Here is a 23685-nt window from a genome sequence, read left to right as displayed (position 1 = left end):
GTAGATCCAAGTTATATCAATCAGTCCCAGGTTCAATTAAATTTCATGTTCCAGCTTTGCCACAGACAATCTGTTTTCTTATTTGTGAATGGGAGCATTGGGAAATCTTTTTCTATGCACAAAAAAATTCAGCAAGATAACCCACTGGTCTCTCATTCTTTCAATGAATAAGTTAGTTTTATTACATACAGATTTATTACATTGATTAAGTTCAGGATCACCCCATCATAGATTATGAGACTCAACAGTCACTTTCTATTACTATAGATCATGTACCATGCTCAAAGGATGTTTGAATTCAAAAGGACAGCTTATATAGGTACAGGCCACAGACATCAAACTTCCTATGAGGCTTACTGTTCTAAGAGACTTTTACTTTTCTTATTAAAATTTCTTTTAACTTGACACTTCATCCAAAAATAATGGATTTGAATTGGTTAAATGTCATTTTTGTAATGCAAGAAATGAATTTTCACTTAGAAAATGACTTAATGGTTATTTCCTTTGGAGGGTTTATACAATGACCATGCATACTGATATGACAACATACTGCAGAAATCAGATTTTAAGTACTTAAATTTTTTTTCATAACAGTTTGGAGAGGGAGGTTTGGGAAAGAAATATTAAATCATGTGACAACAGAAAGTTGTCTGTTGATAATTATCAGATTATCTTCTCAGAGTATCTCCACTATCCCATCATCTAGATTTATAATCTGATATTTTTCTTATGTATTTACATCTTTTATCTTTTTAGATGTAAAGGTACTTTAGACCTGAATACTTAATGGCGTACTTTAGACCTAATAGCCTACTCACTGGAGGATCAAGATAAAACTCTTTTGAAACATTGTCAAATTCTGGAACACATATTCTTTTATTCAAATGAAACACAAAATAATATTCTAAACCTAAACTGAAATAGGTTGCAATTTATACTTTTCCCATACTGCTACACCTTGATCAGTGGAAATAATCAAGAATTAGCTATAGACATCAGAAGCTAGGCTTAATATTCTGAAAAGAAAACGGCTGTTGAAAGGGCAGGTCTGCATAATTATATATAATGCTCATTTCAATGACTATTTCATATTATAAATTACTGGCATTGTAAAATACAAAAGGAACTTACTTGTATTCAAGGAGTATAGAAATGTTCTAATAAAATGTAATTCTCATCTATACATATACATCACATTCTGTAAATATATCCGACAGTTTCATTTCCCTAAATTGCATTAGATCAGATCACACACACAAAGCATTTGACTATCATGTATTGAGTAGTTAACTCGAAACATTAAATGAAAGATGTCTGCTGTGTATGTGTATATGCATATATACCTTTGATTACATACCAGTATCAAGACTGATTTAAAATTAATTTCCAGTACTTTTAAACATTTATTCATCTGTCCCCATATTTCTTTGCATTTTAATTGAGCCCAATTTTAAGGATGTAAAATAAGCAATAAGAATGACCTATAACTGAATTGTTCTTCTCTGAGCTTTCACGTTACCGATTCAGATTCTACCTGTGTCACCCATTTATGTGTTCACTTTGTCATATTTTTCTATGAAGCCCAATTTAGAGAGATTCAAATTTGGTAAGGAGTCATTTAAATAGCAAAAAAACAAAAGTTTCTGTTAGGGGAAGTTTTTCAATCCACTGGGAATGGTTAGGATTCCATTCAACAACAAGTATCCCTCATCTGTTTTGTTCATGTGAGGAAAAAAATTTAATCTATTAAAACTCATACATTTTCATGTGCTGTCAGCCAAGAGTTCAATCTAATTCCTCCATCTCTGACCTGAACATTAAATTCTTCTCTAATGAAGGTTATGGCTCTGTTGTTCTGGCTTCATTATTACAATCACACTCCTAATATATTAAAGGAGTTTTGGGGACTAGCCTTAGCAGGATGTTTGAGGTTTAGTATGTGTGCATAAAAATAAAACACTACATGTTTCTAATCTCATTGAAAATAATATACAAAGAATAAATCTTTGAGTAAATAAAAATCAAAGGTCATGGATGATTTTTATTTCTCCAGATCCATGGGTGTTATCTTTTTCTAACTTACAAATTGCTCATCAAATACTCTAAATTCTAGCAACAGTAGTAAACAACATAATTAAATCTGCAAGTAATTGTTAAATCATAAAGTATTTATACTCAGAATACTATTTAATTTTTTTTAAAGATTGGTTCAATTTTTTCCCATTTAATTCAGTTGCATTTAATAACATTTACTTATTTTTATATACTATTGTTAAACTTCTCTTTGATTCCTATCTTCCCTTTTTTCTTCTTTCCTCATGTTTCCTTGTTCCATCATTTCTCTATTCTTTGTTCAAAATATAATGTAAACTAGCTTAAGATTTAAAACACTAAATTGTTCAAACACATAAAACCAGTTTATAGATTATTTGCCTGTGTACATTTTTTTCTATTTTCTAACAGTTCTATTATTCTATTATAAACAAGTTGGAATAATTGGCTTCCAAATGTATCTTTGACCTTGAAATTTAGTGTAGATAATGCCTTTATGCTGTGGGAAATGGCTTAAGCCAGTGACTTTAAAATCAATACAGCTAGAAGAATAGTGGTGCTTTTCAGATAGCATATACAGACAGACATCCTGAACTGCTTCATTTCTCTTCATTTCCTGTCATCACTCATAAAAACTTTTGTATCCTTTCTTTCCAATGACCTGTTGAAATTTTCTTACCCACTTCTAAAGTAGAAAACAGATATAGCAGGCCTTTCACAATTTGCACACATGTGTGCACGCGCGCACACACACACACACACACACACACACACACTATTAATATAAAACATAAGAATGCTGACAGGTTACTTCATATTCATTTGTTTAGCATATGTCCACCAAGCCAGCATAAGATTGTAAAAACATGGCCCTCTCTGGTTTCAAATTCAAGTTTACGTTTTTTGGTAGGTAAAAATAACCTGTTGAAATCTTTTATCACTTTGATAGAGACTGGTTTCTGACAAATACACCTTTCCTTGTGGCTTCCATATATTTTAGAGAAGAAGCCATAATATGTATTTATGGGTATAAACACATGGGAAAAAAAGAAACTGACTCAGGTATCTTTCTTTTTCTTGATTACACATGAGACTACAATGGCCTCTCCTGAAAAATATAGCAACTTTGCCACAATGGACAGCAAAATAATTAGAGTCCAAAGCATAGAGGCAATTTTCTTGGCAAAATCAATGGAAATGTGTGTGTATGGGGTCTCACATTCTTGACTCTTTCAGAACTTTCAAGGCAGTCATTTGTGGCTATTTTGCACTGTAAGCACATTGACTTTTTTTTGTCTCCTTTGGCCATCAGTGAAGGAAGATGAAGAGTAAGATGAAAGCAGAAGTGGAAAGACAGCAAGCTACAGATGCAGATGTAGCACTACACAGCAGTCAAGCTTGGGGGAAAAAAAAAGTCATGAGGAGCCCAAGAGCAGGCCCATAATTAAGCAAAATGATAGCAAATTTTCACAATGCATTTGCCTCAGAATTATTATAAAGTTGTATAACATTCCTCTAAAAGAAGCCTTCTTCCATGCAAGGATTTATGAACTTTGCCACTAAGACTCAAAGAAGGAAACAGGCTTCTTGATGGTGTTCTCAGTGTCAAACACCTCCACAAATGCCAACAGTGCAAGTGATAAAAGCCAGTGATGGTTTGGACTACATCTACATGAGGAGAAGACAATGGAAATGAAGCTCTGAAGGCGGATATGAATAATGGGTACTGAGAGAATGATGGAGAGCAGCTCTGCCAGTAAAATATCACCCAGATGAGATTGTGGAGTCTGAGATCCACAAAGATGCTTTGCGCATCCATGTACACAATAAGATTTGGAAAGTAACAAATGAAAGCACACAAGGCAAGCTGAACAAACAGCACTCAGTTCCACAGGTTCTATATACAGATGGATATGAAAGCTGAATGGTATGGAAAAACTATACCATCAAGGCTGAAGATAAGAAAAGAAGCAAGGGAGATATTATGTGTTGAGCACTTCTTGGCGAGAGAATATTGATAACAACCAGTTTAGGAGAAAGGACACATTGCAAGACAGATTGCACTTGGCTGTGGAAGAATGTTGAAGCAGGATCATTTTGGAAATGCAAAGAGGTGATTGTGCTTGGGGAAGAGGCACAAAATAGCCAATTTATTGAGCGCTAAGGTAGGGCTCCATGGAATGGGCTTTCCAGATGGTATCTCAATGCAAGCCAGATCAATTCTTTTCCCAGTTATGTTTTCTGCAAGCTAAACACTATAGGAGTAGGCATTTCTGAACTCAAGCATGAGTTTTATATTTTTTGTACATTTTTTTAACCGAAAGGCTTAAATTGAAAAAATGGCTTCAGGAAGAATGAGTTTTGTGATTCATCTGATTTCAAGATTCACCATATTAATAATGTCATGTTCATACTCTCTCCACACTTAAAATGGCTGCAACACATTTGACTGGGAAAAGAACTAAAGGTGACAAGAGTCACGCGTCTGAACTTGCAAATAAATCATTTACAATAAATGGCACCTTGTTTTGAGAGGAAGGGGTTGAGGGAGGAGAAGAAGCCAAGGTGAAGAACCTCAACACATATATTTGGAAATCTTGCCAAGAAATCGTGATTCTTCTGAATATTCATTGAACTACTTATTTCTATGCATTTGATGGAAATGGTTTTGATAATTATATTTTTATGAGAAGGAAACATTCGTGTGATTTGCAAAAGAATATATAATTGTTAGTGTTTGACAACTATGTGAGATTTTGGCAACAGCACATCAACGTGTATTGAATTCAAACATTTTCTGGCTTTCAAGGGTTACTGATAACCTAGTATGCATTGGAACCTGATGAATGGATTCCTACTGGTTTTGTCATCTCTAACATGTGAACACAATCCACACATAGAGAGGCTGGCTCCTGAACAGAGAATGAAAATTACCAGGACTAACAAAGAAAAGTAGACTCACAATGAGTAAATATAGAAAAGCCCCAAATAATTATAATAGTCACAGCTTGGCAATGAGTTTCCAGACTATGAAATTAGTTTTCTTGTGAAGAATGGAGATTTTACAAGGCCAGTATAAACACCGGGTAATTGGAAAATCAAATTGTTCTTTGTGAGCTATTGTAAGGTCTGGAATAATGGTGATAACATTAAAAAAAAAACTCCATTTGAATCACTGAACTTTTGTGTTTTAGCAGTACTGTTGCCAAGAATGCTTGCTTTGGATGTGTAACAGTGGGAACTTTTACATTGTGAAGTCTAAATCCCAGCTTACCCCTGACACAATGAGCTCTCCTCCCAGATTCTGCACTTCTGCCTTCACCTTGCTGCAGATATTGAGCTGATGGCAGTACAAGGCGATTCGCTGAAGGTAGGCTAATAAATCCTGCTTACATGCTGAATCAGGACACTATAAAAAAAAAGTGATCTCAATTAGTAAGTACTCTTCAGTTTCTAGCACTTGCTGTATAAAAGCTGGAGGATGCAAAGATTTCAGTGATATATACTTTAATTATACTCCTTTCACTCAGTATTTTCATAACACATTTGAGAAAGGCCACTTGCAGTAGTTTAGACTGATTCGCTTTACCTTGCTTTTATTATTTTTTTAAATTTTATTGTCAAGGGGATGTACAGAGAGGTTACAGTTACATAAGTAAGGTAGTGATTACGATTCTTGTCTAACTTGTTACCCCCTCCCTCATTTTTCTCCCTCTTTACCTTCCCCCCAACCACTGCCCTGAGCTGTACAGACCATTTCCAACATATTGCCTTCACTTCATGGAAACCTAATTTATAACAAGTCAAGCAAGTGATGCTAAAAGTACATCTTTATATGTGGTAATCTCTTTGCCATGGTATAGGGGAGTGTTCAAATTCAATAAGCTGAGTAAAATATCATTTTTTGTTTCCCTTCATTTTCTGAGAAATACCCCATTCACTAAAAAGTTGATCTCACTTTCTGGATTTTTCTATTAATAAAAACATAATTGAAACATGATAATTGAAAAACATAATTGAAACATAATACATTTCTTTAGATAAAAGAATCTTTCACAATCATTGCAGCAGAGATTTCACAATAAACCTGAGCCATTTAAAATAAATTCATATGACCAACAACAGAGTCTTTCAATGGACACATCAGAGTCCACTTTCACTGGAGTGTTTGCATTGTCACTGTAACTACAGTGGGTAGATGTCCACTAAGTACACATACAATATTTCTATGGACAACATACATGGCTCTTTGAAACATTTCTGAGGCTTAATGCCAATGTCTACAAGGTAATTGAAGTATATTTCTTTTGCTAACAAATGTTTAGTTTGAGCTTCTTCCATGCTATATAATTGGTCTGGCTCAATTTGGCACTTAAAAAGAACATTTAACCACAAGATGTTTGGTGAAATACAGCAGAAAAAGTATCTATATCCAAAATTTGAATGCATTATTTAGAATGAAATCATGTGACTGAAACTTCAGCTCAGTGGTAGTGTACTTGCCTACAATGTGTGGGTACTGGCTTCAGCCTCTAGTACCACAAAACAAAGGTAGAAAACATTAAACCAAATTTTCAAGCTCAAGAAAAGAAATATGAACATTAGAGCCAATGGTTGAACATAACCATTATTGAATAAACAATAAAGGAGTTTCTTTTATACAAAACACTATTGCAGTATATTTTGCAATGATTACATTTGTCAAGAAAGAATCCCAGAGACACTGTTTTTAGCTTTCTACAAGTACTTAATATTGTAATGTTTATCCTACTCCAGGGACTCATATACTAGAAAGAATTAACTTTAAAATTATATCTCCCCAGAGGACTGACAAGGCTTTCAACACAAATACCTTGCAGCAAATTGAGAGTTCTATCTCAATGGAACAGTAATTAAAAATGAAGCAGTCCGTAAAAAAGTTTACATTGCATATATATCTCAAATCTTCATAAAAATAGTTTCAAGCAAAACAAAGGCAACCAATCCCCTCTTTGGTAATTCTCATTCTATTCTATTATTTAAACTGAAGTGGTTAAAATACATATTTAAAATAGCATTAAAGGCCAAGAAAAATATTCTCTCTACCACGGAAATAGTTGTAATAATTGAGAGAGAAATGCTCCATTCAGAGACAAATTTACCAAAAACTGCAAGGCATTTCATATAGCTCATGACACTAAGAATAAGTTAGGTTTAAACTTCATTTCCTTTAAAAATTAGTTCAATGCTCTGTCATTTAATCTCAAAATAAATCTGGAATCCTCTGGGACTGGTGTGTGTGTGTGTGTGTGTGTGTGTGTGTGTGTGTGTGTGTGTGTGTGTGTGTGTGTGTGTGTGTGTGTGTGTGTGTGTGTGTCTGTGTGTGTGTGTGTCTGTGTATGTCTGTGTGTGTCTGTGTCTGTGTCTGTGTGTCTGTGTCTGTGTATATTTTTTCTATGTAGGTGCTGCATTTACCATGTATTAAAAGAAATCTTGGCAATACTTCATGTTGCAATGTTCACCAGAAAGATCCAAAAATGTAAGAACATAAACAAGATCACACAGAGACAGTTTCAGTCATTCAGAGTCAAGGTATCAAGAAAAGCCTTTGGACATCCAGTGAATTTTCACTCCCTGGAAGAAGCCCTTCCTAAGAAGTCTACTCACCATCAGTTTCTAATAACTCTGTATATTTGAACTTTCCTCAACATTTGCAAACAAGAGAATGGCTTCTTTTTATGAATAGTGGTGTTTTTGTTTTTGGTTTGCTTACATATTTTCAATTAGATCCATTGTCTTCCTTTTCTTTAGCATAAACTTTCTGCAATATATATACAACTTTGGAGAAAGAAGCTCCACTTATGCTGTGAAGCCTGACATACATACAACCGCCAAATTAGAAATTGCAATGGTACATGTGATATATTTCAGATTCATATTGATATAATGTTTGAAAGAGTTCAAACTGTAAACTGTTTTGAACTGTTTTATATATATATATATATATATATATATATATATATATATATACACACACACACATATATATATTGTAAAAATGTTGTACAGAGGGGTTACAGTTACATGAGTAGGGTAATGAGTACATTTCCTAACAAGTATTGTTACCTCCTCCTTTGTTTTCCCCCACCATCACTTCCCTCCCCCTCCACCCTGGCATTGTAAAGTTCATTTTCTTTTTTTTGGGGGGGGGGGTCCGGTCATGGGGCCTGAACTCTGGGCCTGAGCGCTGTCCCTCAGCTCTACAGTTCAAGGCTAGCGCTCTATCACTTGAGCCACAGCACCACTTCTGGCTTTTTTCTTTTTGCTTTTGTGGTGCTGAGGAATTGAACCTAGGGCTTCAGGCATGCAAGGCAAGTGCTCTACCACTGAGCCAACTTCCCAGCCCTGTAAAGTTCATTTTCAACATAATGTCCTGGACATCTTGTCATCGCAATGGGTCAACCTGCATCCCAATGTAAGCATTCTGCTATATTCTTTTCCCTCCTCAAATTACAAAAATGTATATACAAGATGCAGGACACTGGCATCAAATCCAGTGAAAATAGGAGTTAGACTGTGGGGGAAGAACATAGAAAAGAAACAAAAGAATCACATTGTGCAATGTAAGTACATTTCACTGTGTTGATGTCGGTGCCCTGTATCTTGTATATACAATTCTCTAGCTTGGGGAGGGGAAGGGAAAAAACAAAATTCTTACATAGGGATACAGGTTGACCCATAGTAACAATGAGATGTAACAAGACACTAAATTGATAAAAGAACTTTACAATTTAGGCAGGGAGAGGGGAGAAGTGGGGAGGGGGAGTGTAGTTATAGAGGTGTGAGGGAAGTGATGGTAGGGGAAAAACAAAGGAGGAGGTAACAATGCTTGATAAGAAATGTATTCATTACCTTGCTCATGTAACTGTAACTCCTCTGTATAGTATTTTTACAATAAAAATTATATTTAATAAAAAACACTAGGAAGAAAGAAAAAACCACTTGTGTCCCTGTCTTGGGGTACATTTTGCTTAACATTATCTCATGTAGTCATTTGTACATAGCCTTTGACCTTCTCTACTTGTCCTAGACATGTACTAGTCTTTGCAAAAAAGGGAAATCATGGGACCTATGTTTCTTTGTGTCTGGCTTACTTCACTTACTATAATTTTTTCCAAGTCTTTCCATTTCCTAACAAATGTGGCAATGTCATTCTTTCTGACAGAAGCACAGAATTCCATTGAATGTATATACCACATTTTCTTGATCCATTCATCTACTGACGGGCATCTGGATTGGTTCCACACTTAGCTATGGTAAATAATGCTGTGATAAAGATGGTTGTGCTGATAGCTTTGACTTGATAGCTTTGTCTTTGTCTGTGATTGTTTGGGTAAATGCCCAAAAGTGGGATTCTGGGTCATAAGGGAGCTCTATGGTGGAGTCTTTTGAGGAACCTCCATACTGCTTTCAAAAGTGGTTGAACAACTTTACACTCCCACCAGCAATGCAGTAGGGTTCCCTTCTGGCCAAATCCCCTCCAGCATCTGTTGTTACTAGATTTCTTGATTATAGCTGTTCTAACTGGGGTGGGTGGAATCTCAATGTTGTCAGGATTTACATTTCTTTTATGGCTAGAGAAGTTGAGCATTTCTTCATGTGTCTGTTGGACATTCTTATTTCCTCTTCAGAGAAGTCTCTCTTTAAGTCTTTAACCCATTTATTAATTGGGCAGTTGTTTTTTTGAGGATTTGTTGTTGGGGGGATTAGGTTTTTGAGTTCTAAGTATATTTTAGATATGAGACCCTTGTCTGTTGTATGGCTAGTGAAGATTTTCTCCCAGTCCATGGGCTTTCTATTGATCTTGCTAGCTATGTTCTTTGCCTTGCAGAAGCTCTGCAGTTTCATGCAATCCCATTTGTCCAATCTTTCTTTGATTGGTTGTGCTTCTGGGTCTCTATTAAGAAAATTTTAGCCTGTACCAAGGAGTCCTAGAGTTTCTCCTATTCCTTCCTGTAATGTTTTCAGGAAGTCTGTTTAAAGGGATAAATTGTTTGTCAGCTGGAAAGATTTATTGCCTAAAATATTCATACAAAGAAATGTACTTTATTGCAGCAAGACAATTCCAGCAGGATTTTAGAGTTCTACTTCAAGCCAAATAAAATGAAAAAGGGGGAAATAAACTCAAATATTCTCGATAAGTCTGGGTAAAAAATATAACTGAAACCAGAAGTTCTTGATCATACATACTAATTCTATATATAGTAGAGCATAAATGATTATGAATTATGAAGACTATTAGAGAAAATCAATACTTATTGTTATGCTTTTCTTATTATTCTTATCTTTCTGCCTGTTCTCCACATGATACCACCTAGTTCACATTCTAGTCATGGTAGGTTCCATGTCTTCTAATTAATTGTGACCCATTATATCTATAAACCTCTGACAATCCAATTCCCTGCCCACATGGTAGGTTATTCTTTTTCTAACTAGTTTTTCATGTAGCTGGTTAACAAAGTTGTCTTCTAAACTTCTCTGAGAGAACCAGGCAGAAAAAAGCATAGCATTAAAGATTATTTGTCAAAAGTTTTGGGAAAATAAAACCAAATAAAAGGGTTTTAGGTAGGGATTTCTTATAAAATGATATTGTCCAATAAAAACAGTTCTATTTCTTTGTTTATGCCACATTATATGTTATAAATGATCTTCTGAATAGCATGGCTTAGAGAATCTGTGCCTACTCATGGATGACATCTCCTACGTAGCAAATGCTCTTCTTTTCTAAGTAGATTTGGTCATAAACCTTAGGAGCCTTTCTGAGCCAAATCAACCTTTGCCATCTCAGCAGAGGCAAAAGCCAGTTTGTAAAACATTAGTGATTGTCTGAAATACATTCTTCAGAGGCAAGTTATTGGATACATAAAACTGATTACAGAACCCCAGGGCTGATTAGTAATTCTTCTCACCATGTGCCAGCTCTTCCTCTTACATTACCTGATCAGCCACAGCGCGGGCTAATTTGTCCATTCTAGAACCTGCTTCGGCAATCTTCTTAGCAGCATTAATGACATCTGATGTATTTTTCAATGGCCCTTTGCCTCTGAAATAACATATACAGTATAGTTAGAAATTTACTTCCTGATAGAAAATGGACAAGCCTACAATATCTTTTGTCTGAGACTTTAGTTTTCTATTATATATGGCACTGGCTATGCCAGTGACATTTTCAGTGTTTTTTTTTGGGGGGGGTATACATCAAATTCCATGACAATCATCTATTTTTTTCGCTATGGGAATAGTTTCCTATATTTGAATATGCATGTTCACATTTTATCATCTTATAGATTTCTATTATTTTTATATAGTAGTCAATTTGAAATGATGCTCATCATAAGAGCAATGAAAATTTAGTACATAATGTTTGCTATGAACCTGGTGCTGTTATAGACCCTATTTCATCTATATGACAACCCTAGTAAGAAAGTATCATTTTTAGTTTACTAATGGCTCAAAACATTTAACTTGTTGTGTATATTTAGACAGATAATAAGTGATGCATTCTAAAATTTAAGCAGAGTCAAGACAAAATAAAGGAACATGCATTGCCTCTCATGCCTGACAAGCATATATGAATGATTGAATTTTTAAGTCTACTGTGGTGCTTTGAGAAGTTAGTCTCTTCATATAATTGAGGAATGCCTAACTAGAACTTCAGAAATTTTAAAATTGCAAATTTTTTGTGTTTTATTCTTCTGGTACTGACTTAAGAAGGGACAATTAAAACATTGAAACTGAAGCTGCCTTTATGCTGCCAGACCAGCACCTCAATATTTTCACATCTGGCTTTCAATTCAAGTAAATTCTTTAAATTAAAATAGTGATTACAAGTCGGGCACTGGTGGCTCACGCCTGTAATCCTAGCTACTCAGGAGGCTGAGATCTGAGGATTGCGGTTCAAAGCCAGCCTGGGCAGGAAAGACCATGAGACTCCTATCTCCAATAAACCACCAGAAAACTGGAAGTGGTGCTGTAGCTCAAGTAGTAGAGTGCTTGCCTTGAGCTGAAGAGCTGAGGGACAGCGCCCAGGCCCAGAGTTCAAACCCCATGACCGACAAAAAAAAAAAATAAATAAATAAAATAAAATAAAATAAAATAGTGATTACAAAGGCAAAGGAAATTATGCTCTGTCATAAACCTTTAAACAAATTGTAATGTGCTATAACTTCATTCCCTCTTTTTAAGAGGTAAATAAGGAATAGGCTAAATATGTTTATTCTTTTTTTTAGCATTGTTACTTTTCCTGGTCTCCATCCTTATGTGCATCTAAAAATCAGTGCATATTTTTTTAAGTCTAAGGATTGAACTCCTATAGTTAGAAATGTGACGAATGAAATGGAGAGAAAATGTCCTCAGAAGCGACTTGTTTAGACCACATGGTGCTGCACAATGATCACCATTGTTACATAATAAAATTTTACTAAATGGAAGGCTTAAAATTCAAATAAAACGTTTTTTTCTGTTTTCTCCTTCATTCTCCTTCTGGTATTTTTCTGCATTAGGAGCAAAACGAACATATATTAGGTTTATATAAATGTTTAAACACACATTTAGGGAGATTCTCAATCTTAACTCTTCCATTACGATTTTAAAATATGAACAGAGAATAGACATATAAATTTTATGTAGCAAGGATGAGTTAAAGATCCTGTAATAATCTGGCTCCTGTTCTCTGACAATTGTCATTTTCTCTAAGTTTCCTTCTTTTGGTCATTTTTGTTTTGCATTTTTGTTAGCATCAGTTAAGTTGTACAAGGAGATCTCATTTTGATATGCCCATATATTCATCCATACAATAGACCTTGTTTAGACTCAGCCCCTCCTTCACACTCCCTCATCTCTCCCTTCCCCCATTTCCCAAAGGAATCTTAACAAGCTTCATTGTTCTATTATCACACTGACACACATTTGGCCACATTCAACTTCCTTCACCCTCTCTGTTCATCCTCCTCTTTTCCATGAGTTACTCCCATACTTAGGTTCATTTTTTTGTTTTTTTCTAAAGCAAGAGTGGATGCAGAATGTATTAATGCTCATAGTGTGTATTCATCTAACTTTCAAATCTTAGAAATTTTCTCATGTAGTTTTTGTTTTTTTTTCCTGCTGGTATAACACATGTCACTTTTTTCTCCCTTTGTCTTAGTCTTTAATAAGAGCTGCACTCTGAATTTTCATTGCTAAAGAAATATGTGTTATTTGACGGGCTGGGAAGGTGGCTCAGTGGTAGAGCGCTTGCCTTGTATGCTCAAGGCCCTGGGTTCGATCCCTCAGCACCACATAAGCAAAAAGAAAAAAGCCAGAAGTGGTGCTGTGGCTCAAGTGGTAAAGCGCTAGCCTTGAGCTGAAGAGCTGAGGGACAGCGCCCAGGCCCAGAGTTCAGGCCCCACAACCGGACCCAAAAAAAAAAAAAAAAAGAAATATGTGTTATTTGAAGACTTTCAAAGGATCTAAGAAAATGCTTCCTCATTATCTTTACATGAAAACTTTCAATAACTGATTCTCACAATGTGCAAAGTCAGTAAAGGACATTTATGTAGACTGTGTACTTCCTTGAGTCTCAGGCCCATGGTCCTGTAGTTAGACTGAAAAGAAGCATATTCTTTGTATTCCACTGAAAACTACAAATCCTGGACTTGCTAAAACTTGTGATATAAACAAAAAGTCTTAACTTCAAAATTCGTATTTACACTCAATTCAAATTCTTGGGAGTACAAAGCTAAATGTGTAGGGGTGAGGTCAAAATAGCTTAGGAAATTAACCACAAAAATTTACAAAACCAAATATTTTCTCATAGTTGAGGACTAAAACGCTCAGAAGAAACTTATGTGACATACTAGAGGGATTTTACATACAGGCAGAGAAATGAGACAGGAACTTTGCATGCTAAATAACAACTTAGTATACTTTTTGCTAAATATGGTTCTCTCTTAAAGAACAGTGAAAGTAATATGCTCAGAAAAAAATTCCTAATTCCATATATGTGACAAAAGAAATAGTGACAAAAGAAAAAAAATTATCTAAGTTAAAATTTAGAATAGGAAGAAACAAAATTAAAAGAAGAGATTAATGAGTAAGAAAATTAATCAATCCTAAAATTGAGTCAGAATATATATGAGAACAAATATTCAAAACTAAAATAAGTATGGTTTGAAATCACCTTAGGAAGCAGAAAACTCAAAGCATCAAAAAACTCCTTTCCTCAAAATGTATATAACTTGAGAACCTGAATAAAGTAAATTTGTAAGAAAGAATACTGTACTGTACCTAACCAAAAGAAACAAAATCATGTATTTTCCTAGAAAGAAGGCAATCGATAAATCACAGCTCATCAAAAAGCAAACAACAAACAAAAGCAACCAACATTCTGAGTTACCCAGCCTCAGAATATAAATTCTGAATTAACTTAAGTTTAAATGGTTTGTTTTCTACATCTCTCTCTGTTTAACATCAAAGGGAAATCTTCAATAAGGAAATAATATAAGGAGGGTATTTGCAAATACATTGGACCACATGAAGCTGTTTTCAGATCATACAATCTGCTTTACGAAATTTCTCCCATCCGTTAACACAGTAGGAAGATGCAAAATAAAGTAATTGAATGTATCTGGAAAGTTTTGGGAGGTCTGGGAATCATAGCAGGACTTTAACTGTTCTAGAAATTTTTTTTCATGTAAGTTCAAACCTTAAGGTTGATTTTTAAAAGACAGTTTTGCTTGTTGCTCATGATTGAAATCTGAGCAATTGCTATCTTCCTTTCTTGTTATTGGGACATAGAACCAGAACACAGTATTTCTCAAAAATGATATGAACAGAAAACATTCACCCAGTCATGGTACTGCAACTGATATTGCCCATGAGATGAGTGTCAAGAACAAAGCAGGAAAAAAAGACATGAGGCATAATCAGTTTTCTACTCCATGAAGAAGTTATTACATGAATAATGAGGCAGAACCTCTCCTATTCTAATAATAATAGAGTGGATATCATCGAGATTACTGAATCAAATTAATGAATTAGCCAGCGCTAAGAATAAAACAACAAGATAATAAATGCAAGAGCACATTTTGTACCCGCATTGCCTTTAAAAATACAAATCGAGAAGAGTAGCCAACCTTTAATTGCTAATCAGCCATATCCTTTCTTTTAAAGAGAAAAAAAAATAGTTCATGGGAGTGCTTAGGATGAAGTTTTTCACCCTGAAGTGCAAAACACAAGGGCAGTAATAATAACATACGAAACCATGTGGAGTGAACTTAGGTGACAGGCCACAAAGGAAAGGCCCTGGTCAGCTGCTTCTTGCAAAGGCCAGGTTATACAGAAGGAAGAGGAGCTTGCCTCTATTTTCTGTTGTACCTGCATGTACAGCCTCTTCTGCTTCTTATTTTATTACCCTATTCCTCTCCTGTACTCATGAAGAAGCACAAAAAGACTAATACTGTGGGGAAAATGATAATCGGCAACATTCTGGACATTCCATTATTTAAAATGGTAGAAATTATTATTTAAAATCTCTAGGGAATTGACCCAGCCTTTTTATTTATTTATTTTTTTTTCACTATTCTTTTTTTTTTTTTAATTGTATTTTATTTTATTTGAGAACATACTGTACAGGGGGGCTACAATTACATGGGCAGGATAATGCATACATTTCTTACCAAGCATTGCAGCCTCCTCCTTTGTTTACCCTTTACTTCCCTTCCCCGCCTCCCCCCTCCCCCCACCCAATTTTACCCCCCTCCCCCCACCCAATTATACCCCCCCCCCACACCGACATTGTAAAGCTGGTTTTGACATGACATTTTGTACTTCTCATTGTTGCAACAGGACCCAGCCTTTTTAAAAATTACACCTTTGATTAATAAAAAGTCTGTCTTAACTTAAAATCCCCTAACATGATCCACTCAAAGATATTTCTCTGCATTATTCACAGTTAAATATAAACTGGAGAATTATAAAATGTTCTCCCCATCAAGCGTAGCAACATGGCTAGATCCATTATTCACTTTAGACTAATGAGATTATTTGTTCCAGTGATGTTATTAATGGATTGCATAATATCCATCAGATAAGATACCAATAAAATGTTGAAAGCAAGCAAATTAAGTCATTATAGGCCTTGGGAAACAATGACTAAAGCTGCCATGAGTCTGACTTGTATGAAATTCAGACATAAATGATGGCTTAAGACATTTTTCCTAATGTTACTTTTGTGAAATATATTTGTGTAGATGAAGAACACTAACTCAATGTACAGATTTGAACTTCTAATGAATATGATGACATTTAAAAGTCTTGAAGGTCACCCTTACAACACTGAACTCATTTTACTGAAGTCAAAAACAATTTTAAAATATTTTGGGGAAAAAAAGCTAAGCAGTGTTATTAGTACATATTGGTCAGAGGCAAAGGTTAAAAGAGGATGACTCAGAGATGTTCCAAATTTAATTACAACCTACAATCAACCCTGTCCTCTTATTACATTCAACAACTATTAAAAACTGTTACCCATGTGATGTGTGATGCGTTGACATTACTTCCATCTTACATAGTTTTAATAGCAAGTATGCTGAATCATTAAAACATCTTTGTGTGTATTTTTAACAATGCCATAAAACAAAAGTTGACTTTGGTTTGACAATATAATTAATACTTGTATTACTTCTATGGATGTAAAAACTTTGGACTTAATAAGACAAATGTGATCTCATCATTTCGCAACTAGAAAGACAATAAGAGACTTGTCCCCAATCACCTGATATTCTGACTCAAAATGAATTGAATTTTGGTCTCCCTTAAGTTTATTCCATGTGATTAGAAGGACAGAGACTTGTACCCTACCTTTACAAAAGCAAGCAAAAGGCGATGGTAGACATAGCAGTGATCTCTGATGCAGAAAAGACTCCTGACAAAATTTTTACTTGTCTCTGTAATTATCAAAAGCACTGCTCACAACTAAAGACAATACCACATACATGATTTTCACTTTCCCTGGAATCTGAAGTTCTTGTATCTGATTCCTTATAAAGGTTAACTACATGCTGAAATTAATGTGAGGTGATGAGATAGTATGGCAACTTATTGTAATACATACATACAGGCATACACACCCTTTTTCCCCCAAAGGGACATTGATAATTTACTTTATCTTCAGAATAATATTTAAACACCTTCCAAAATAGCACAGATGAGAGATGAGTCAGCCATTCCTTAGGGGCGTGATTTTATGACTGCCTTAGGATAATTAATACCAATACAAATGAGTGTTATCGTTATCTAAACAAACCTATCTACCAGAAGTCCAGCCCATGGTTTTGATTTATGCATATAAATTTCCAACACCACCACCTAGCTTTGAGGTAGCATTTTACGGTTTCAGGAGGCTTTTGCTGTTATAGATCTAGGTTTAATGACAAACTCTTCATCTCCCTTCCTCTGCGCCTCACCTTGTGAAGTCTGTCATTTCCATCATGATCATACACATCTGCTTGGCCAGAACGATGATATCATTACCGCTGTCATCCCACTTGGCTACCTCAGCATCCAGCTTGCTTTTCTCTTGGTGGAATATCTCCACCTGCTCTGCTATTTTTGCTTTCTCTTCCTGTGGCAATTGAGCCATGATGGCCTGTGTGATTTACAGGGAGAAAACATATTAGTAATAGTGACAAAGGTAGTACAGAATGTATGTGGACTCTGTATCCTGTGGATGGCAGAATCAGACCTGGAAACGGTTGAGGAGATGATTATCCATTGTGAAATGTATTTCCTCTACATCACAGGGAACCAAGAATACAGGCCTGTTGGGTCCCCCAATTCCCTGTCCCCACTTCCATACATAAAAGATAGAAAGATCCAAAAGTACATATGCACTGACAGTAACAGAACTCCTCTGTCTCTTTGATGACACATATTTTTTTTCAAAAGACTCTATTCGTGACAATTTTTATATTTGGTCTCAGAAAACTTTTACCAGATGAAAGAATGTACCTCTTTCAACACTGAAATATGTTGAGAAAAGTCAAAAAAGAAAAAAGAAAGGCCTTCTGATGCTGAGGAAAGGAATTTTAAACAATATATGAGCATCCAAATAGAGTAGGATGGGTTTCAGGATTGCAAATGAAAGCATCCACAGAGATGCCAAACAATTGGGGTCCTTAGGGCATCCCATGCCATTCTTCTCTTCTGTCCTCCATCACCTTGTAGGTTAAAATCATGGCTACCCATAGCTTCCTGCAGCAGGGTTACAACAGGAGAAAAGTACAGGTTAGTTTTCTCTTAACCAAAATATTAAGGCCAGATATGTTTCAGATTTGGGAATTTGGCAGAGGAGTTTGAGAATGCTAATACAGACTTTATTGAGCAGCGTCAACATAAACTACTCCAAAATTTGAAAATTTTTTGAGCATTGTATTTTAGTGCTTGAAATGTTTCAAGTTTCACAGCATTTCAGATTTTTGGATTTTCACATTGGGAATGCTCAACTTGTACAGAATTGGGAAGCAAAGATTTCTTCCCCATAGCTGCTAAGTAAGGAAATGAAGAAATGAAAGAATATCCTTCCTTATCATAATTTGTAGACTCTTCCTTTGCAGATTTTGCCAATACTACATTATATTTGTAAACCCGAAGATCAATACTTGAAATATTTTTGCAGTTACTTGCAAATAATGGAAAAAGCAGCCGCAAGAAAAAATGAGTTATTTGACATAAATAAATCTAGATGAGGATGAACAAGGCAATTCTCTTCATTTTCCAGCCCGTAATGTGAACAATTGTCCTCTTTGTGATCTATTTAGTGTTTTTTAGTTGGACATTGTGCTGTTTGAAAATGGTACCCAAGCTTAGTATTGAAAGGTCTAGTGTCCCTGAGCACCAGAAAGCTGTGATGTGCTTCATGGAGAGACAATGTCTGCTAGACAGCTTTGTTTAAACACTCATTAGTGATACTGGCCTTGAGTTCAGTGTTAATGAATCAAAAATATAAAATGTATACCTGAAAACACCCATTAAATTTGGCTATATATTGATAGGATGAAGAAAATGGTTAATTACAAGCCTTAGGAGCCTTACTCTGTCTGTCCTTTGGGAGCAATGATTAAAAAATCCACTCATTAGGAATTCATAGTTACGTTATAGACCATAACTACCAACAATAATGAGAGTTGACTGTATTTGCTAAACACCATTTGTGCAGCAGATTCTAAGTGAAATGTGTAACATTTCACCTCACTACATTCTCCCAAACAGGAGCCTAGGGAGATTACTTCTGCATTTCCTCTGGTTCTGGGATGCATGGATTTTACAGGAGACCAGAAAAGCATGACTTAGGGGTTATTCCATGTAAGTCATAAATCTTGACCTAATGTGAGTGAATTGATTAGAGGAAAAAAAATCTAGGGTCTAAAAGAAATATCGATGGACATGAAATTACAGAGAAACGGGCTCTACCGATTACTTGGGTCAAGACCTGATGGCTATCCTTAGTTTCTTACATAATATAGAATAATAAGTAATGATACCCAGAAATGGTAGGTAGAAAGTAAACTAGGTTTTGCCCACAAAAATAAATTGATGATAACCCACATGATATTATTATTGCATTATTTTACCATTATTTCTGCTGTTAAGATTTTTCCCCATCTATCCTTAGCATATTATTTAGTTACTGACAAAGGAAGACATGATTCCAGAGTCTCTGTAGCTATCTACAAATAGAAGACAGGCATAATTGCTTGAATACATACATGGATACCAATACTATATTGATGTTTATGTACGTCAAATAAATCTACTCAATCATTCTAGTACGCCTATTATTCCTATTTTAATAATGAGGATATCTGGACCTAAGGAAACGAATTAAATTCCTGACCATGTAATTTACAAGCTGTAGAAATGAACTCAAACCTAAGCAAATACCATTTTTGACCATTATGAACAATAACACTACTATAAATGGCCATATATCACACAGGACCCTCTGCACAGGATTTCCAGCCCAGTAGGGCAAAGGAGTGAGTCTAAAAGCACAAGCATTGCCCACCATGCTCTACATCCTTGAATTGAGGCTTCATATGCTGAGAAAAGGGGGCATCTTTGTCTGATTCACAGAAATGTGTTCTTGGACTACTGGCTGCCCAGGTGTTGCATCTTTTTGCTAGAAGATTGACATGTCTGCTAACTTTAATGCATACCTAAGTCTGACTTCATAGAATATGGGTTTATATATGTGTATAAAATTATAATACATAATTTAAAAGCCAGACTGTTTTAAATACTATAATTAAAATATTTAAAATTCTACACATCAAAATTTATGTTGAAGTACTTTTATGAACTTAAGAAGGGCATATGCCCCTCTGTACAATATGTTCACAAATAAAATAAAATAAAATAAAAAGAAGGGCATATGATGCAAGAGTCTGACATAAACACATTTGTGATACTATATTAATTAAAGGTAGACATCCTGTCACATTTTGATAGTCTATCAAAAATGTGCATTTTTTTCTTCAAAGTATCCTTGCCTGATGTCCCAATGCTCTCTTACATTTATAAAGCCTTATCATACAAAAGAACTAATCAGATTTTTTTTTAGATAGCATGGGTCTTAAACCACTACTACAAAATACATTTACTTTGTGTGTCTCTATAAAAAGAAATATATATTGAATATTGAAATATATATATATATATATATTGAACAGTAGATTCCAGACTTGTAAAGTCTGAACATATTCAGTGTCCAGGATAGAAAAAATGTATCTTTCATTGTCGTCCAAAGATTTAATTTGTGCATTCAAAGGTATACATTTTTCTGTCAACAATGATACTTGAATTTTCATTGTACAATTCATCACTTGAATATTAACTTCCTTGCTTTATTCTCTTATTGATTTCTATTAATGTGCCTGACCCTGAGCTCTTGATATATTTCTTTAAGACAGATATATTCACATCCTGCTCACAAAAGAAGCTCAGTAAATACCTTTTGATTGACTGCTTAAACATTATTTCACTCACTGAATCAACATAATTCAAGAGAAGTTGCCAGACTGACAAACATTTTCTAAGGACACGATTCTGAAGTAATAGCCCCTCCAAAATGGATTTTGAAAGGAAGATGTTATTTTGGTTCTAGGGTTCTTGACCCGCATAAAGCACTTAATGGGGTGTGACTTGGGAGCAAATGTCATTACATTTACTTCAGCTTATGTAGCTATCAATAAGCTGAACTCTTTTCCTAAATATTTTTAAATGCTCTTGGCTTTTAAAAATTCATAATTGACCTTTTCTGAAACTGGAATTTAAAAAAAGGTTATCTATAAACAGTAGATCGCAAACTGCAAATTTGCAAGTTAATCAAATTAAAATTCAACACGTGAGTTTTAATTAGGTCTTATCAATGTAACTCAGCAGTTTGAAATGTTAACACATTAAAGCCATTCTAGCTAGAGAGAAAATAAAGACTGTCTACATTAAAATTAAATTTCATATAAAATACATGACATGAAGTTGTTCATTCCTTGAAACTATGGGAAAGTGAGAATTCTTGTCAAGGCTAAAGGCCAAAAGGACAAATCAGCTTCACTGTCTTTGTGAGGTGATTTGTGGGCATTCAGAGTTTCTGTTCTATTTGCTTCAGCCCAGCCCAGCTCTCCTGATGGTTTATCCAGCTGTTCTAGAGTCAAAACTGCAGACATTTTTATCTATAAAGATTCCTACCCTTCACTTCAGGTCCCCATCTTTCCTCCAAAGTGTAAAACTACCAAAAAAAAAAAAATCCCAGAAAGCATTCAAGTTAATCTCAAATGCATCTTCAACCTAAGTCTGCAAAAGCACATGTTTTCCCAATGTTCACTATTGAAGCATATGGGCCACCAAACTTACATGTATAGATCAAGAGTTTAACGTCAAGGCCTCCACTAAAAAATATTGATAAATAATTATGAAAGGAGACTAAAATTCAATATGTCATTGCTACTCACTTTTTAAAGTAGAATAACAAAGCTAAGTTTTCAAAGAGTCAGGCCTTTTGACTTTTACCAAACTCAGACTCTGTAATGAGTTAGAAAATTGAGGTAATTTTTCTATTAATTCAATTTAAAATTCCCATGATTGCCTGAATTATCCAGATTTATAAGGTTAAATTTTTTGGCAAGTCTCCTAATGAATTACCACCCTAAGTTAGGAGCAACAGCATTATCCTTATCACAAACACAAAAATCATTGCACAGCTATATGACAAATCCTGTGATATGTTTTTTATAATGCACTTCTCCTAATGTCATTGTAATGTAAAAAGCTATGTGCCACCCTTGTAACCACAAAGAGATAAGACATGGAAAGGTTAAGAAAGTTCCCCTGAAGTCACACATCTTTGCCAAATTCATAATTAAAGACCAAGTCTACAAGATTCTGTGTAATATATTCTGTTGCTAAGGAAAAATTCACTGACTAATTTTAACTATGTCACCCTGCAAAGAAATAGGTCATAGGTATCATGCCTAGTACGTACTTGGTTGAGCTTTAATTTAGTCTTTTTAGAGAATTATATTATTTGTGCTCTCCATGTAGTCCAATGGGAGAAGGGATAGAAGTATGGAAGGGGAAAAGAGGAGAAGGCAGGCAAGAATTTATTGCATATACCCCAGGATTGAGAACTGTACAATCAGAATTGGGTTGAAGTGAGGGGTGAAGAGGTTTGAGTGATGGCACAGATCAAAATGCATTGTACACATGATCTACTATGTTATGTGGCAAAAAATCAACATATAACTTAAAAATAAGATAAATATTGGAAGGGGTAGGTGAGAATATTGAAAGAGGTTACCCTGATCAAGATGCACTATATTCATAAACTGTTTTAGTGAATTTTGGTGAATGGCAATTCCTTTGTACAACTATTTGAATAAAATATTCAAAACAAAAAAGGAAAATAAACATATCATGTCTAAGATCAGAGGATGAGATGACCTCCATGTGTTTATTATTATATTTCTACCACAACATTCATTCATACTCCCATTCTTTCTCTGAGTCTCCCTTAAAATGTCGATAAGCAATATACAGGAGCATATAAAGGAAATAGAAAATGTTCTAATTCTAGAATTTGAGAGCAACGGTGGAAGAGAATACTAAAAACTTGTCTCCTATTATCACCTTTTAGATTAATTTCCATTTTCAGGATGGATGGATTTCTCTGCATGAGACTACAAAATAAGTCCATGAACAGGGACTCTCTTCTGAGAAAAGCTAATAGCTCTATCAAAGATAAAATCTGTCTTATTCATAATTTTGACAAGCTTGTCACATTTTGCTAGTCAAAAGTTTGACCCTCTATCATCTTGGCCACTCAGTGCACCCTCTATTTCCAACTTAACAGCCATAATTCTATGTCTCTGATTTTGTCATCATGTAATTACAGGCTAAAGTAAGCTGACTCAATATGTAAAGCTGTCTGCTGCAAGTTAATCATGGAAAATACATGATGGACCTCACAGACAAGTACTAGATGATAACCGGATTTTGCTCTTATCTTGGACCATGTTTATTTTCATGCTCAAAAAAAACTTTCAAAAAAGACAATAGTGT

General features: G+C 34.9%; 1 protein-coding gene across 3 annotated transcripts in view; it reads right to left on the bottom strand.

The window, feature by feature from the left end:
- The window catches only part of Ctnna2 (catenin alpha 2), a 1104669-nt gene that overhangs the window by 34018 nt on the left and 1046966 nt on the right, over positions 1-23685 (bottom strand). For all 3 annotated transcript variants that reach the window (XM_069989104.1, XM_069989103.1, XM_069989105.1), the window contains 3 exons: positions 17535-17716; positions 11029-11134; positions 5327-5461 (listed from right to left, as the gene is read on the bottom strand). In XM_069989104.1, the coding sequence (XP_069845205.1) occupies positions 5327-5461; positions 11029-11134; positions 17535-17716 (423 nt within the window). The remainder of the gene's footprint in view (positions 1-5326; positions 5462-11028; positions 11135-17534; positions 17717-23685) is intronic.

Source organism: Dipodomys merriami, unplaced genomic scaffold (genome assembly GCF_024711535.1).
Source record: "Dipodomys merriami isolate MVZ:Mamm:240054 unplaced genomic scaffold, mDipMer1.0.p SCAF_37, whole genome shotgun sequence".
In the NCBI taxonomy this organism is placed as follows: domain Eukaryota; kingdom Metazoa; phylum Chordata; class Mammalia; order Rodentia; family Heteromyidae; genus Dipodomys; species Dipodomys merriami.
Note: the sequence above shows the minus strand (reverse complement) of the source record. Positions and strands in the feature narration are given on the sequence as shown.